The sequence below is a fragment of the Camelus ferus genome, chromosome 15 (genome assembly GCF_009834535.1).
Source record: "Camelus ferus isolate YT-003-E chromosome 15, BCGSAC_Cfer_1.0, whole genome shotgun sequence".
Classification (NCBI taxonomy): domain Eukaryota; kingdom Metazoa; phylum Chordata; class Mammalia; order Artiodactyla; family Camelidae; genus Camelus; species Camelus ferus.
Window position 1 is genome coordinate 22,530,596 of NC_045710.1, and position 17,756 is coordinate 22,548,351.

The 17,756-nt window shown below is 35.3% G+C and overlaps 1 protein-coding gene and 1 pseudogene across 2 annotated transcripts in view; one reads left to right on the forward strand and one right to left on the reverse strand.

Moving 5' to 3' along the window:
* The first annotated feature begins 303 nt into the window (after window positions 1-303).
* SLC30A6 (solute carrier family 30 member 6) overlaps window positions 304-17,756 on the forward strand; it is a 43,732-nt gene continuing 26,279 nt past the window's right edge. The window contains exons 1-6 of one of the 2 annotated variants that reach the window (XM_032497321.1): window positions 304-359; window positions 4,523-4,609; window positions 10,279-10,363; window positions 11,699-11,741; window positions 12,789-12,854; window positions 17,390-17,470. In XM_032497321.1, coding sequence (XP_032353212.1) covers window positions 357-359; window positions 4,523-4,609; window positions 10,279-10,363; window positions 11,699-11,741; window positions 12,789-12,854; window positions 17,390-17,470 — 365 coding nt within the window. In that variant the 5' untranslated portion in view covers window positions 304-356. The remainder of the gene's footprint in view (window positions 360-4,522; window positions 4,610-10,278; window positions 10,364-11,698; window positions 11,742-12,788; window positions 12,855-17,389; window positions 17,471-17,756) is intronic. The other variant, XR_004326224.1, reaches the window with a different exon arrangement.
* Window positions 5,333-6,357, reverse strand: LOC102524613 (annotated as a pseudogene).

A 17,756-nucleotide genomic window follows, 5' to 3' on the forward strand; every position in this document is an offset into this window, starting at 1 on the left:
TGTTTCATAAGGTATTGCAAAAACTAAGTACCAAAACATAGGTAAAAGCGCTTCAGGACTCAAAAGAAATTTTCCTAACATTACAAACAACCCCTACTTGCTCCTTGACAAGGACCTCGAGGCTCAGCTGCATTTCCAGACCGCGTAAAGCTCAAAAGAGTCCCTCTAGCCACCGCCTTCGCCTCTATAGAACGCAGGGGCAGCCGGGAAGGGGGCGCGGGACCCGGAGGTTAGTGCACGCACTTCCGCCCCTGCGTCGTTCGCAGCCAATCGGCCTCTGATTCCCCACCCCTTCCGCTCTAAGGAAAAACCAGCTCCCAGAGCATCTTCCGGCGGGAGCCGTGCAGCTCCTTACCATGGTGAGTTGGCCAGGGGCGTGAGGGTTTCTCTCGTTGTGATTCCTCTTACGCTCTCTCGTCCTGAAGCGGCCTTGTAGTGCCTCCGCTTCGCAGACGAGGGCTCTGGAGTTATGCTTGGGCTCCCCGGGAGGAGCGGCTGGTGTCTGAGAGAGACTCCTCAGAGCTCTGGTGCCCCCTCGCTCCCTCACCCGGTTCCTTTGCGGCTCGGGACCCCAGCCCCGCTGCAGGCCAAGCTTTCGACCCTGGGCGAGTTTATGCCTCTTCCCTGCCGTGATATTTTCGATATAGAAATAAAAGTCTTTGCTGGTCTGAGCGACTGCTACACCAACATAATATCTGAAAAAAAAACTCCACAACAACGACCGTAATAGTGATGCTTACAGCATTGACAACGCTGGCGTAAATGAAGAGGGTGATGAGTTAGGGTATTGAGGCTGACGCCCCACTTTCCAGCTTGGCTTTGTTGAGTGCAGATAGCCGGGCACGGCAGCAGCTTTCAGAAGGCCAGAGACTGGTGAAAGTCCAGGTGTTAATAGAGCCTCTTATTGCAGGTTTTTTGTGCATTTGCAGATCCCAGTATACTTTATGGTTTGGGGGAATATGGTGTTTAATCTAAATTTTGTCAGAAGAATTAGTCACTTTATGCCTTTAGAAATAAATTGTATAGCTCTCTGACTTTTACTCAAAGATAAGCAGTTGAGTGTGATTTCAGTGTCAAAAGAGGTACAAACCGTTTTATCAGAAAAATTCATGAATTTGTTATTGATAGCTCGCGTATGAGAAAAGGACCACGTTTCTGTGCCTAAGCACTGTCACTCTATTAAGTTTTTCCTTGAGTGGATATGGTCGAAAAAATGTCTTATTCACATACGTTTTAAATCTTTTGTAAATTTTCTGTAATCTTTACATACAAAGTGAGTGAAAGTTTACTTTTTTGGGCTGACCAAATAGCCTCTAGCTACGTTCTCCTTCAAAACATTCACCACTGTGTAGCCAAAGTTCAGTTTCTAAAATTTTGCCATGGTACTTCCTTGCCTAAAATCTTTCCATTTTTTTTCTGTAGTCCTCAAAGTAAAGTCCTATTTAGTATGGCATACAAAGACATTTGTAGTCAAACTTCTTACCTTTACAGCCTTCCACGTGCATACATATATCCGTATCCCAGCTACAGTGAACAGTTTGTAGGTCGTGCTGTAAGAATTAGACCTTTGCACCTAATATATGCTGTTCTACCTGCCAAAATCGTTCTCCTTCCACCCTTTGTCCTTATTAATATAACTGTGACATGCCCTGTAGTCTCTTTCATGAGCCTTTCTGCTATGTCTCAAGAGCCTATTAGGTGCCACCTTTATGTTCCTGTAGGGTGATTTTTACCAATAACTGGAGTCTTACCAGACTGCTAAAATATGTATTTACTTGCTTGTCTTTCTCACTTCCTAGTCTGTAAGTTCTTTGAGAGAAGGACCTGTTCATTCACTAGTATTCCCAGAACCTTTGGTATAGTACTTGGCCCAGAGGAAGTTTTCAATAAATATCTGTTTTATAAAACACTGAATATGTAACTGTGACACTAAATTTTTACACTTGAAACATTAGTAATAAGGGAAATAGTGGCCATTAAGGTTTCTTTTTAAAGCTTTGAGAAAGAAAGGTTTCATGAGTCACCCAGTATATGTTATTTATTAAGAACATTCTATGTGCAATGCATAGTGCTGTCTTGGAAAATGTAAAGGAAATAGAGCCCTTGTCATCAGTGAAGTTACTGAAAAGTTAACTTACCATGCAAGGTGATGAAATGAAGGCTATTCTACTGTTAATTATAAAGCAAGTGGCATAAAAAACACTGTAGTTTGGAATAATCTAGTAAGGCTTCATATAGGTGGTTAACCAAAAACTGAGTACTTTATCCCTTACTCCAGTGCTTTCAGTCTGCTACTCATTATTCTCATTTGGATGAGGAAACAGAGGTCAAGTAACTTGCTAAGTGCTGTAGGGTATTACAGCTTGGATTAGACAGGCCTGGCCTTTTCGCTCTAGAGTGGTATAATCATGAGACATGGATTACAACAGTTTAGTTGAATTTGAGGATTCTATCTGGAGCAAGAGAAAAAATGGGAAAGAAACTGATGCTAAGTTGAATTCCAGGTTGTAAAGTTGGGAGTTTATCCTGATAACCATGGAGAGCCAATGTAATTTTGGAAAGAGGGACATGAACGTTAGGATTTTTGTGTTTTTTCCCCCCTCAGTATCACAGTGGCGTCAGATATGGTCCTTGGCCTTTTAGAAACCTTACCGATTGTCTTAACCTAAAACTTGAAGTAACTTAAAATTTAAACTGGGCTGAAGTTAGAAGATATGCAAGGATACAGTATTAGGCATAATTTATCTTTGGGGCCAAAATATCCCAAACATAATACTTTAAACCTAAAGTATATTTGTTAACATTAGCAATTTGTTCACATCTCAAAGGAAAATAGCGTATTGTTCCTTTTCAACTGAATTGGCTGAGCACAGCCTTAGGGTTACACACATACACTGGTCTTTATTTGGATATCAAAATTAGTAACACCATTTTCTGATGCTTTATTTTTATAATTTAAAGTATTTTTTACTTTAATTTTTTATCGTGGAACGTTTCAAACATATGCAAAAGTAGAGGGAATACAATATAATGAGCCCCCATGTAGCCAACAGTTGGCCTCAACAATTATCAACATTTTGCTGTTTTTCTTATGCCAAATTTCTGGTGCTCACCTTATTTTCTGCCTTTCCTGAGTCTCAACATAATACAACTAATGACATGTCAAACTTGAAGAAGTGGAATATACCATTTTATAACTACGAAGATGTTTCTAGATGCTAACTAAAAGAAAATCATACCTCTGCTTGAATTGGATCTGAGAGGTTTTTCACATTCTTAATTTGTTGAAACCCAGTTCCACTGCTGTCTGTGGAGCTTCAGTGTTTAGTCAAATTGGCCAACGTTAGTGGGGTGGAAATATAATATGATTATTATGGTAATTATGGCCTTTTCCATCTAGGAAAGTATTTTGTTAAAATTAAAATCCAAGTGTTTAAATATATGGGACTTAGCAATCAAATTATTAAGTATGACCAATTGAAAATTGTGAAGAGTTTTTTCCCCTAGACAAGGTTACTTTGATTTTGGAATAACAAAAGTTTTCTAAAAGAAAAATTTTTAAAAATAATAATAAATAAATTAAAAGTTTAAAAAAATAAATAATTGAAAAAAAATTTTTTTAAGTTTTCACTATGTCTTCCCAGGTTTTTTTTTTCTTTTTGGTAGGATATTGTGTTCCTATCTTGAAAGTATATAGTAAAGTTGATCAGTGTTTTCCTTTACAGCTTCTTGGTTTTATGTCCTATTAGGAAAAAACTTCTCCACCTCTAAGATTATACATACATTATCCATACATTTCTTCAAGTACTCTATAGTTTTATATTTTAATTTTAAAATAATAAAAAAAAGAGTAAAAGGTATAGTAAGGATCCAACTGTACGTTTTTCCAAATAGCATTTATAGAATAACTCATATTTTTCCCACTGATGTTGGGTACTACCTCTTCACAGGCTAATTTCCTATGTTTGTTTGAGTTCTGCTTTATGTTAGGGCTTTACTACATGGTTTCCTAAACTTGGGTGGTAAATCCCACTGTAGTCTCTTTCACTCGTAACCCCACTGCCTGCCCTTCTGCTAGCACCATGCTATGTACTAGCAGGGACCATGAAAGCTAGCTAAGATGCCTTATACTTTGCCCAAGAGAGAAACTCAGAGGTTTTACGGTGGTGATAGTTGCCAAGCCTTTCATATATAAAGCTTTAATTAGGTAAATTGTAATATTTTCTTTCTGGTAGAGCTGTTTTGCTTTTCTGGTTCAAAATTGTCTAATCCATTTTAGAAAAAGAGTTTGGTCTGAAGCTAAAATGCCTGGGTTTGAATTCCTGCTCATTACTTGCATTTACTAAAAATTGTTCTTACCTCATAGACTATTGTGAGTCTTAAATAGATAAATACATGTAAAGCTTGGCATATTTAAAGCATTCAGTAAATGCTAGTTCTTAGTACTGTATCATATCACAGGAACTATGAAGAGGATTAGACACTTTCATGCTGACCTGTGTATTTTTTGTCTGTTTTAAAGGGGACAATTCATCTCTTCAGAAAACCACAAAGATCTTTTTTTGGCAAGTTATTACAGGAATTTAGACTGGTAGCAGCTGACCGAAGGGTAAGTTATTTTTATTCATTAACTCTAGTTTTAATTATTGCACAAACAATATTATAACATTGAAAAAAGGTGATTTTTAAGACAAATAGAAATCACTCTTGATCCCACCACACTGTTGTCATTTTTTTACATTGGGTAAGTAATTTTCTAATGTAAAATTAACAATACTTTGCTATACAGTTGTTTTGCTTGGGAGAAAACTAGACTTTAGATTTTACTCTAATTCTAGAATTTCGAAGAGAAATTGTTTAGGCATTGCCTTACATTATTAAACAAATAAAGTGCATGTGGTCTGAAATCATGTTTTCTCATTTTTAATGTTAGGCAGGAAAAATAAGTTATGCTTCAAGACTGTAAATAAAAAAATCATCTGTACCCTTTTTGGTCACCAGTGTAGACCTCATAGTTATTATTCTATTTTCTTTGTTCTCATTATTGTCTTAAACAGTAAGCTCCCTGAGGGCAGTGACTATATGTCTTTTGCTCACTTTTTAATAGAAGTATAAAATAAGCACTCAGTAAATATTTGATGGATTTTAAGTAATCCTAGCTTCAGTGGAACATAATAAGCAGTACCAATGATTGACCATGTGTTGTGATACCAAACTAAAGGCTTCTTTTCTTTTCTTTTTTTTTTTAACCACTATATCCCCTGTTTCTAAAATCTTGGAATGTAGTCAGAACTCAGTAATTGAAGTATTTGGAAATATTATCATCCCTGAATTTTTTTTTATAGTTTAATGTATTTTAATAGCAAACTTACAGGAACAGCACAGAAGACAGACAACATTAAAAACACGTACTTGCATGTAGGACAACTCAGTTAGAAAAGTATAGTGAATGGATGGAATCTACTGCATAATAAAAATGCTACAAACACCATTTAGTTGCCATCAATAAGAAATTTACTTGTTTTAAAAAAATCCAAATGCTGGCATTGCCCAGAAAAATTTAACAGGTTTATTTATAATTGTTATAAAGTTGAACTGCTGAAACTTGTTCACTGAAAAATTTTGACTTGCATTAATGCTTTATGTCCCTGCATTTATATTAAAAATTCACACACAAACAAAAATGGAAAAACTGCGAATACCTGGTTTCTGTCCCCTATTTTTCCACTTGCGATCATATACTTAGGTACCTTTTGACTCCATGGAAAAAAAAAATCTAATGTTCAGAACTACCAATAACAGGAAGAAGAGCTTTTTTTTTTTTTTTTAAAGAATGAAATGTTTCCCATCATAGTGGATTCTTAAGCACGTTCTCCACATATGTGGTGTGCTAGCTGGATGTTTTTTGTCGTAATTGTTACACGTTTGGCATGGATAGCACGCAGGTTGGTGTCTTCAAAAGGCTAACTAGATAGGCCTCACTTGCCTCCTGCAAAGCACCAACAGCTGAACTCTGGAAGCGCAGATCTGTTTTGAAGTCCTGATTTCCCGCACAAGACACTGAAAGGGAAGTTTGCGAATCAAAAGTTCAGTGGACTTCTGATAACGTCTAATTTCACGGGGTACCAGGCTTCTAACGATGAGGTTTCTTCACCCCCTCCAGTAGAGGGCGCACTCTTGCGAGAGGCTTTTGTAGCCAGTTGCTTCCTCTGTGCTTTACCACCGGTTGATTTGTGGGCGGTCTGCTTTTTACGCGCCATGGTATAGAGACCTCCTTACTTACCCACCTCCTCCTTTGGCTGGAGCTCGGCAAGCTAGAGGCGGCGCTCGGGTTGGAGAGCAACGGCGGCGGCTGCAAACACCTATCATCCCTGAATGTTAAACTTCAAGAGCCAGGATTGGAAACTTATCTGATTCTTGTGTGTCTAGACCATTTAGGATGATCTCTTGAGAGCTGATAGCTACAGCTTTATTATGTTGATGGAAAGCAACTATATTGCAGAAGTAATCAGAAAATTCTTTAACAGTACACTTCATTGAAGCACAGAATAGGTAGTAGGAACAAAACTGATACAGGAAGACTTGAACTGTGTAGATAATCTCTGTCATAATTTAAATCTTAAAAGACATATCTGGCTCATCTCTCTTCATTCCTACACCTGTCTTAGTTCTTGGTAATTTCATATTTCATGTGGAAGCTCCTTACCTCTCAGTTCCTTACTTCCTCACCACAGATAATCTCGCCTTCTCCCCCTCCTAACTATCCACTCCTATGATCATACCATGGACTTTATCATTTATAGTAACTATATCTTCCCATTGTCTCAATTTCAAGCATTTTACTCTTCAGTCACCATCTCTAGTCTTTCCAGTTCACCCCTCCCTTTTCCCCAACTCCAGTAATTCGTCAGTCTTACTAGGACCTCCAGTCCACTGACTCTGCCATATTTTCATTGTTTTTTGCTTCACTTATCCTCATTTGCTTATTTATCAGTTTAGACTCTGTGGTCCATCATTTTTATTTTCTTGCATATGCCTTCAACTTCTTTATCCTCCCCTTCTGTCTAACATACTTCCTTGGCAAATCCTTAACCTTATTAAGTCCTCTTTCTTTCTACTCTGTACCTGCATGCAAGCTACTGAGTGTAGCCTGAAAGAAACACACAGACATGCCAACAGGTCTCACTTTAAATTCATGGTCAAGTATGCAACTAGCACTGCCCATACTGTATCTTCCTAGTTCATTCAGTTTTCCACTTTCTTAAATAACAGTTTCAGCCATTTTCTGTCACTTCTGTCCTCAAACTTCCAAAACCTTATTCATCCTCACTCTAACCTGTTGATCTTGCTTCCTGTTTCAATAGGGTAAAAGGAATAATCAGAAGAAAACTTCTGCATCCTGTCATTAGCACACCTACCAACACCCTGCTTCCTTCCTGTTTCTGTGAAAGAACTGTCCAATCTGCTGTCTTGAGGCCAATCCCTCCACTGTTGCCTTCTCACAGATGACATTCCTGTAACTGATCTTTCTGTCTCTTGTGTTGTTGTTTCTTGTTAATTCATTCTCCTCTCCTTGTGTCATAATTACATGCCATATATTGCTCTCAGTTGCTGCTTCTTTCTATGCTTCCTTTTATGGCAAAACTACTTAAAATAATTGTCTCTACTCTCTTTGTTCGCTTTCTCTTCTCCCTGTCTCTGTTAAAACCAATCTGGCTCCAGTCTCCACTTATCTACAGAAACAGCTTTTACAAGGTAACTAATAACCTCTATGTTGCCAAAGTCAACAGTCATCCTCATGTCCCTTCTTATTTGACCTTCAGTGGCATTTGTCAAAAATCAGTCGCTTCTTCCTTAAAGCACTTTATTCATTTGTATTCTGAAGTACCACTTTTGGTTTTCCTCCTACTTACTTGGCTATTATTTTTAGTCTTCTTTGCTACTTCCGTCTCATCTTTCTGACCTCTAAGTTTTGCAGTGTCCCATGACTTAGAACTCCGGCCTTTCTTGTTTATATTTATTCCATCCAGGTGACACTTTCACTACCATATGCTGATGACCCCATATTTATATCTCAGTTCCTAACTTCTTCCCTACCTCCCAATTCCTGTGTATAATGGCCTTCCCAACATTTTCACCTGGGTATCTAATGGGCATCTCAGATTTAATATGATCAAGCCTGAACTTTGACTTTCTGTCACTTCCTCATTAAATGGCTCAGGCCAGAAATCTTGGAGTGATTCTTTCCCCTCTCTTTCCTTCACCCCTCAGAACTGTTTCATAAGTAAATCTTGCTAGCTTTGTCTTCAGTATAATACCCAGAATCTGACTGTTCTAATACCTTCTTAGCACCTTTGAAGCCACCATCATTTCCCACATGGATTATTGCAGTCACATTAAAATGGTCTTTCTACTTTCCATCCTTGCCCCTATGCATTATATTCTACATGGGGAAGCAGAATGATCTTTTAAAAATGAAAGCTAAGATACTTTCCATCTCACTTGGAATAAATCCCAATTCTTTTCCTGGTATACAAGATACAACTTGATATGGCCCCAGACTCTCTCTCACCTCTCTTGTCTAGCTCTCAGCTAGGTGCTCTTCTGTCTCAGGGCATTTGCACTGTGGTTCCTGTCTTCTTTCCCAGGTATCTGCACACCTAGTACCTTTGCCTCTTTCATGTTTCTGGTCACGTCACCTCACCAAAGGAGTCTTTTATGACCATGTTGTCTAGAAGAGTAACTCTTCCAAATCTTCCATTACTGTGTTCTTAATATACTTTTTCTTCCTCGCACTTAATCACCACCTGACCTTGTATTTTTGCTTATTGTCTGTCACCCCACCTTGATTATAAGATCCCTGTTTTGTTCACTACTGTATCTTCAGTGCATAGAATAGTGTCTTTTATTAAGTACTTAAATACTTGTTGATGAATAGCTTGATTCAGAAGTAGGACAGCATGTATTTCACGCTTTATCTTCCTTTTCTGACTTGAGGAGTCCCTGTCCTAACCAGACCCATGTCCAGTCATGTTATTAATGTCCTCTCTAATAATATTAGAGTCCTTTGTCCCATTAACCTATCTTATCAATTCTCAAGTCTCCAGCATTCCTATTTCACCTGCTTCTCTGGCTTTGCTCTTGGATGCAGAGGAAGTTCCAGAACCGGGTCTACCACAAATTCATGCTGGTAATTCTTGTTCTCTTCTTTGATGATTCAATAGTACATTCCCCATGACAGCTATTTTACAGATTCTCATCTGGATTTAAGTTTCCAGTCCTACTCTACAGTATCCCTCAGTTTTAAAAAATGGCTTTGCTTCTTTCTCTTTAGAGATTTATAGGCTCTTAGCTCCGTGCTATATCACTGTCACTTCTTTCTGCCTTACAATTTCTCTGTCTCTTCAGTCATCTTAGCCTTCTCACCTTTCTCAAAGGTTGTCTTCCTTTCTAAACCTACACCTTTCATCTACATTCTAAAACTATCTTATTCCATACCACACTTGACCTTTGCAAGTACATGTTTAATTTTAACACCTCCAGATAACTGCCTTTTCACTAATTTATTTCACTTCTGCTTTCATATAAGCATAGATCTCCCTTTGTGGGGAGTGGAGTGGAACAAAAATAAAACACACTTCACTTGGTCTCTTCTTCCTTTATTTATAGAATGCCCTTCCTCCTTCTTCTGAATTCTAACTATTTTGTGGTGTATCTCAGATCCTCCCTTTTCTGTGAAACTCTAAGCCATGGTAATCTTTCCCTCTTTTGCAGTCCTGTTTTCATACAACTTATTTGGTAGATAACCAGGTACTGCCCCTTTTTCGGGGAATGGGGTGGGCAGGGTAACTTTATTTTAATATAATTTCAAACTTACAAAAAAGTTACATAATTAGTATAAGGAACTCCCATATACCCTTTACTCAGAGTCATCAGTTGCTTTACATTTGGCACCATTTGTTTGTCATTGTCTCCATACACATGTTTATAGAGACAAAATTATATTCAAATGTCAGCGTATTTTCTCAACAGAGTTTATGTGTCAGAATTTATTTTCTCTTGAATAATTCCCTTTCTAGAATTACTGTTTTAGGTTTTTATTTTATAATAATAACTGTTAATGATAATTTTCATACTTGTAGAAAATGTGGCACTTCGACTTTTTGTAAGAAGTTGTGCTTATTCCTTTGTATATCAGAGCATGAATCATAGCAACTTGTATGATCCCAGTGAAGTTTATAAGCACTGTGCAAATACGAATGATTTTCTTTTTCACAGTCCTGGAAGATACTGCTCTTTGGTGCAATAAATTTAACATGTACTGGCTTCCTGCTTATGTGGTGTAATTCTACCAATAGTATAGGTATGTCATTATTCTTATTTTTATGGAGTTAAATATTAGTTTCACTTTTATTGTTCTGATTTTAAATAAATGTTATGTCTTCCTTTACAAAGAATATATTATTCTGAAGTATAACTTAAAAGATTTAAATGAGAGAATCTATTTGGAAAGTACCTTATAAACTGTAAAGTTTGATTCAGTTGTTAGGTGCTATCATTTAAAGTGAGCAATTATTTTTTTAAAAAAAACTTTAGTAGATTTGAAAAAGTGAGATTTAAAAACATTTTTTAAATTGAGGTATAGTTGATTTACAATATTAGTTTTAGATGTACAGCATAATGATTTAGAATTTTTATAGATTATACTCCATTAAAAATTATTGCAAAATAATGGTGATATTCCCTGTGCTGTACAATACATCCTTGTTGCTTACCTATTTTATACATAGTAGTTCATATATATTATCTCATACCCCTATCTTGCTTTTCTCCCCTTCCCTCTCCCTACTGGTAACCACTAGTTTGTTTTCTATACCTGTGAGTCTGTTTCTGTTTAGCTATATACATTCTTTTGTTTTATTTTTTAGATTCCACATACAAGTGATATCATATAGAATTTGTCTTTCTCTGACTTATTTCACTAGGAATAATGTTCTCTAGGTCCATCCATGTTTCTGCAAATGGCAGACTTTCATTTATGGCTGAGTAATATTCCATTGTGTGTGTGTGTCTGTGTGTGTGTGTGTACACCATGTCTTTATCCATTTGTCTGTTGATGGACACTTGGGTTGCTTCCGTATCTTGGCTATTGTAAATTGTGCTGTTAAGAACATTGGAGTGCATGTTTCTTTTCATGAGATTTCTTTTTAGTGTGATAGATAAGTACTTTAGTTTATGTAGTGTATAAATAAGATTTTGAGATTTATTGGATTTTCCTTGAAAAGAGAAATCTGGAATATTTTCTTGTGTCTTGACCTCTTTTGTTTTTATGTACAATTATTTTCATCCTGTTGTTTAAGGAATTCATTTAAAATAGTATTCATGACAGAAGAAGGCAAAAAATTGGTCACAGGGCTTTTGAGCATATGCTGCTTCATTTTTCCTAATGAAAAAATTAGGTTCTAAATTAAGCTTTTGTATATATATAGATAATACATATAATATATATGTAGCTAACCAACTTAGCTACATATATTAATCAAATCAAATTTACTAGATAATTGCCAAAATATGAGATTAATCAGTGACTCATGATTTTTTTTTGATGTTGGATACCTCTGGTATGAACAATTATGGTAATTTATTCCCTAACAATGGATTCAGTAACATTTTAACCAAACATTTTGTTGTTTTGCAGCTTTAACTGCATATACTTACCTGACCATTTTTGATCTTTTTAGGTAAGTATTAAAAACTCTCCTTAATATTTTGAGGCTAATAAGGAATTTGTTGCACTGAATTTATGAAATTTTCTTTACTTAAAGGAAATGAGTAAGATGATCAACATGGATCTTACATACAAATAATAATTAGGAGATATTCCAGAAGAAAATGTCCCATTTATATAGCAACAGAAAAGATGATACCCAGACATTAGGTCAGGTGCTTCAGGTGCCTACCTGTAGATGAGTCAGCTGTGACCAGGGAGCAGGAACATGTAAGAATATACCAGTTCCCACTGTAACCATAGATGGGAAAAGAAATGAGGGGCATTAATAACTGCAAAGTATGTGTGTAATTGTGAGCTAGTGAGACAACCTCTTAGCTCTGCTTTGTGGGACTTTTCATATTTCCATATAAAGGTTGCAAAAAGCTTAGATGATGATATCTCCAAGATCTGTGCCATAGAAGTATAAGAATGTCTTTTCATCAGTCATGTAACTAAATTTGCTTGATTGGCCTAAAACAAATAGTTGTTACCTGAATTCCACACTGTGGTAAGTTGTTTTAGAGTGAATCTCCACTACACTTAGAAAATGACCAAAAAAGAAAAAGAAAATGACCGTAACTTTATCCCATCTAGAATGTTATCAAGGTGTTATTATATTTAGTTTAACTTTTTTAAAAAATTAAATAAAGTTTATCAAAGTTAAATATATTACATATGTGTAGATAAAACAAATTACCCTTATTGTTACTGTGTCACTTTTTGCAGGCTCAGTTATGGAAACCACTTAGGGTGGGTAACTTATTGAGTAATGAAAGCATGTGTTTAGTTTTTATTTAACTGTCTTAATGATATATTGAAACTTCAGCTTCTCCACATGTTAAAACTACCATGTATCTGGATGCTTATTTTGATTAGATTATAAATTATTAGAGTAACTTATTGGTTTAGTCTCTGCACACACTGATAACCAGCAGCTTAAGTATTCTGAAAATTTAATTTCTTTATGTTCTCCTCTAGCTCTATTTCTAATGCTAAAATTATTTTCCTTTTTACTTAGTTTAGTAACATGTTTAATCAGTTACTGGGTAATGATGAGGAAACCTAGCCCTGCGTATTCATTTGGGTAAGTTCAAACTATTTTATTTTCTGCTAATTTTTTGCTATTAAAATAGTAGTTATACTGCACAGTAAAGAGCCAGCTGGAGTATTTCTAGAAAATAAATGCTGCCTGTTTAGTGGAATGGTGATCAAATAGAGAAAGTGGATAAAAAAAAGCACCTTCCCAGAGGAGTATAGTTAAGAAGCATGAATGTTTAAATTTAAGTCATATTAAAGTAAAATGTTCACATCAGGTTCTTTTCTATTTTATAAATGAAATATTAAAGCATTCATATTAAGCTGTATAATATTTTGGTAATCTCTTATTTCAGTTAAAGTACAAAGGATTTTCATGTAAGTTATCTTCTAGATATTAAAGTAAATGGGATATATTTAAACATTAATGCAGTGGTAGAGATGTATTTTTATCTTAAGACTGGATTTATGATAGCAATGGACTGAAAAAGATTTTGAGATTCCTGTTTCTATAGTTTTAGAAATTACTGAAAGTTGAAGGTTGGTAGGTAATCTTTATATCAGAGGATTTTTTAAAAATACATTAGAAAAAAAATGAGTTCCTTTCAGATTCAAGGAAACAACTTAAAAGAAGAATTTAATTTGGTAAAGAAACTCTTGGACCAGACTTACACTTCTTCTCCACAATACCATTATTGGGATTATATTCTTTTGCACAAAATCAGGTTTTATTGACCTAAACAGTGGTACAAAGTAAACATGAAATTTTAATGCAAAATGAAGATATTCATAAGTGTCACTGAAATTTGATAAGAGATTATTACTGTGGTGCTCACTCTTAAAGTATAGATGTTTATATATGGAAATCTGTGACTCTCAGTCAAGATTTTTGGTTGTAAGTGACAGAAATTCAGTTTAAACTAGTTTGGGGGAAAAAGTGAAGCCTTTGGTAGTTTACATAACCGACATGTGTGAAGGCTGAGGTAAACTGGCATAGGAACTTGAACACTCAAGACATTGTCTTTCTCTTACCTCTCAGGCCTGCTTTTCTCTGCACGTTAGGTTCAGTTTCTCAGACCACTTTTTTCCACTATCCTGCAGTGATAACTTCTAGCAAGACCTTGAACCCTCTCATCTTTATCCTAGAGAGGAAAGGACTCTTCCCCAAACTCTAGTTCAAAAATTATGAGAATATTATTGGTTGGTCCAGCCTGGTATGGATGTTAGTCTTTAGATCATTTACTGTGACCAGGAGACAAGGTCAAGTAAGGACATGATAGCTCCCATTTTGGCCTACTTGCTTAGAGTAAATAGGGAAAAAAGGAACAATTAAATATAATTGCAGTCAATCACATAGTGTAAAGTATCATCTATATTTAATAATTCCAAAATTCCAGTTCTCCAGCCCTGAGATTTGTCTCATTTCATAATTTAATTACCTTCTTGCCAGCTTTACATGGATGTCTAATTAATATTTTAAACTAGGCTAAAATTCTTGTTTTCTTTTCCCAAGATTGTTCCTCTGCAGTTTTTTCCATCTTAGTAAATGCACCACCACTCAGTTGCTCAAGTGAAATCTTTAATTATTTTCTCATCATCCACATTTATCCATCAGCAGGTTATGGCAAGATAACCTACAAACTTGTCCAGAACCTGCCCCAGCTCCCATTTCTATCTCCACTACTACTGTCGTAAACAAGCTACCTCTGTTTCCTGCGTTAACCAGTGTCTAGCATCCCAGCTGGTCTCCTTGCCTCTGTTTTTACCCGCTATAGTCCATTCTTCATATAGCAGCCAGTGGTTTTTTTTTTTTAAACCTAAATCGTGCTATCATTCTACTGCTTAAAACCATCCATTTGTTTCCTATCATACTTAGAATAAAATCCTGATTCCTTTCTCTCATTTACAAGGGCCTTATATATATAAGATTCAGACCTAGCCTACTTCTTTTTAAATTACCACTCTCACAGCCTCTATACCACACTGTCTTTTTGTAATTTGAATGTAACTCATGCTTGCTGTAGATCTTCGTACAAATTACTCTCTCTACTTGAAATGCTCATCACCTGATTTTTGTGAAGTGAGCCCATTTTGTTATTCTGATCTTAGTATCACTAAATGCTGAGTCAGTAAGTGATTGGGTCCCATTCAAAGTAGATTCTAAAACAGATCAGCTAATTAGCCCCTTGTCACATGAGACTACTGTAATAAGTTCTACTATGTAGAACTTATCAGAACTTATAAATTATTTGTTTTTCTGTTGTCTCCCCCTTTAAAATACAGATTTCATGGTAGCAGGGAGTATATTTTGTTCTGTGTTATATCCATGTGCAGTTTGATAAATTTTAATAAATGAATATACCTGTATAACTGCTTATCTAGATCACAATATACAACATCACAAGTCCCCCCCAAAGCCTCTCTTAATGACTTAATGTTGAATCAGAGTGAAACCCTGACAAAAGTAACTAGTATTTCTGATTGCTGTCATTGCAGATGATTGTTGCCTGTTTTTGAAGTCATATAAATGGGATTACAGTATATTACCCTCATTTAACAGTAGTTCATTTTTGTTCATTGCTCTAATGTGTCCATGATGTGAATATACCAAAATCTGTTTATATGGTCAGCTATTGAAAGGAATTTAGGTTATTTTCAGCTTTCAACTATTATAAATAAAATTATTTAATGAACATTCTTGTACATGTCTTTTGGTATACATGTGTACTTATTTATATTGGGCACATGTCTTTGAGAGTAATTACTCAGTCATAGGATTTGCATATGTTCGTCATTAGAAGATAATACCAAACAGTTTTCCAGGGTGGGTTTACCAGTTTACATTCCCACTAGAATCAGAGTTCTAATTGCTTCATGTCCTTACTAATAGTTGGTACTGTCTCTCTTTTTTTTAAGCCATTTTAGGGTAAACAGTGATATCTCATTGTGGGTTTAAGTTATTTTCTTGATGAATATTTGAACACTTTCCCTATGTTTATTGACCATTCAGATTACTTCTTTTGTGAAATGCTTGTTAAAATGTTTTATCCATTTTTAGGTTGGGTTCCCTTTTTTTTTTCTTATTGATATATAGAACTTCTTTATATAGAAGTATCTTCTCTCACTCCCATTTCTCTTTCATTCTCTTAAAGGTATCTTCTGATGAATGAAATGTTTTTAATTTCAATGATAAATTCAGTTTATCAGTCTTGTTCTTTATGGTTAGTACTTTTTGTGTACTTGTCAAGAAATCTTTGCCAGCTTCAAGGTCATAGAGATACTCTACTTTGTTATTAGAAATCTTACTGTTTGACCTTTCACATTTAGGCTTACAGTCAAACTAGAATTGATTTTTGTATATGGGTTGTGTATGGGCTGAGGTAGAGGTCAAGGTAGAGGTCAACATTTGTTTCTGTATAGCTTTGTTTGATAAAACATTTATTGAAAAAAATTCATCCTTTTTCTACTATTATGTGCTACCTTTTTCATAAATCAAATGACTATGTGTAACTTTGTTTCTGGACTATATTTTCTCTTCAGTTGGTGTATTTGTGTATCCTTGCTAATAAGTATTATACTGTGTTAATTACTGTAGTTTTGAAATCCTGAGATCTGGTAGTGTAAATCTTTCAGCTTTGTTCTCCTTCAGATTGTCTTTGCTTTTTTAAACCTTTCGCATTTCTGTATGTACTTTAATATCAGCTTATCGATTGCCACAAATACTGCTGCTGCATTCACATACTTTTTTTTCATACTCTCCTATAAACCACTTTTATCATTTACATTTTTCGTATCAATAAATATTGTTATTTTTTAATAATGCATAGTAGTGTGTTGTTAATTCCAACATTTTACTATTACAAACAGAAATGTGATGAACATCCTTAATTATTTTATTGTCTTTTCTGAAGATAAGTATTTACTTGAGAAATTTTAAGCATTATACTTACCAGAAGTATTGAATGCCATTAAACTATGTGTTGTGGGAAAAACTAAAATAAATAAGACAAGAGCCCTGGCCTCCAGCTGATAGTTTAGGAATTATGAAACATACTCAATTAACTGCAATTATGTGTAGAAGAGGCAGTGCAGTGGTCATAATCATGAACTCTGGAGCCAGAGTGCTTAGTTTGAAAACCTGACAACTTCACTTGCTAGCTATGTGGTTCTAAACAGTTAGGTTTTCTCTTTGTGTTTCAACTTACTTAACTCTTTAAAAAAAAAAAAATGGATAAAGTAACCCTCATAAGAATTTGGGTGGTTTAGATGAGGTAATATTTTAAGCACTGTGACCAGTGTGTCTAACACAAGATGGGTCAATTAAATGTTAGCTGTTATTAATATAATGGTTATTTCTAAAAAATAAGAGCCATAAGTCTGTCCTGGGAAAATATGTTGTACAAATAGTCACTCTTTTCTAAATCTGGGATGTTCATTATTTATCATTCTAGAAATTCTGTAGTCTGTTCCAACAGTGTTTGGCTTATAGTAGGCACATGTATATTGAGGGAGTGAATGTGTTTTAGACATATTAGTTTGTAAATTGAAGGAATTAAACTGATTGAATTAATTTTCCGATTTCAGATTTGAAAGGTTAGAAGTCCTGGCTGTATTTGCCTCCACAGTCTTGGCACAATTGGGAGCTCTCTTTATATTAAAAGAAAGGTACATTTGTATGTGATGTTACTGCCATTATAAATTTACCTATAAAGTCCACCTTCGGGAATTTGAAAGAATCTAGTGAGACACATCTGGTTTGAAGGGTATACAGATTAAAGTGAGCAGTACTGAAGTTTTACTAGTATAATTTCTTCATATTTCAGACTTCTCTCCCTTCTTTTCATCCTTCTTTTATTACCTTCTTTGACACTACTAAATCCAGTCAAAAGTAGATGTGAATGAAAGTTAGTGATATAGTAAGACATGTTTTAATGCTCAGTGCAAACCCATT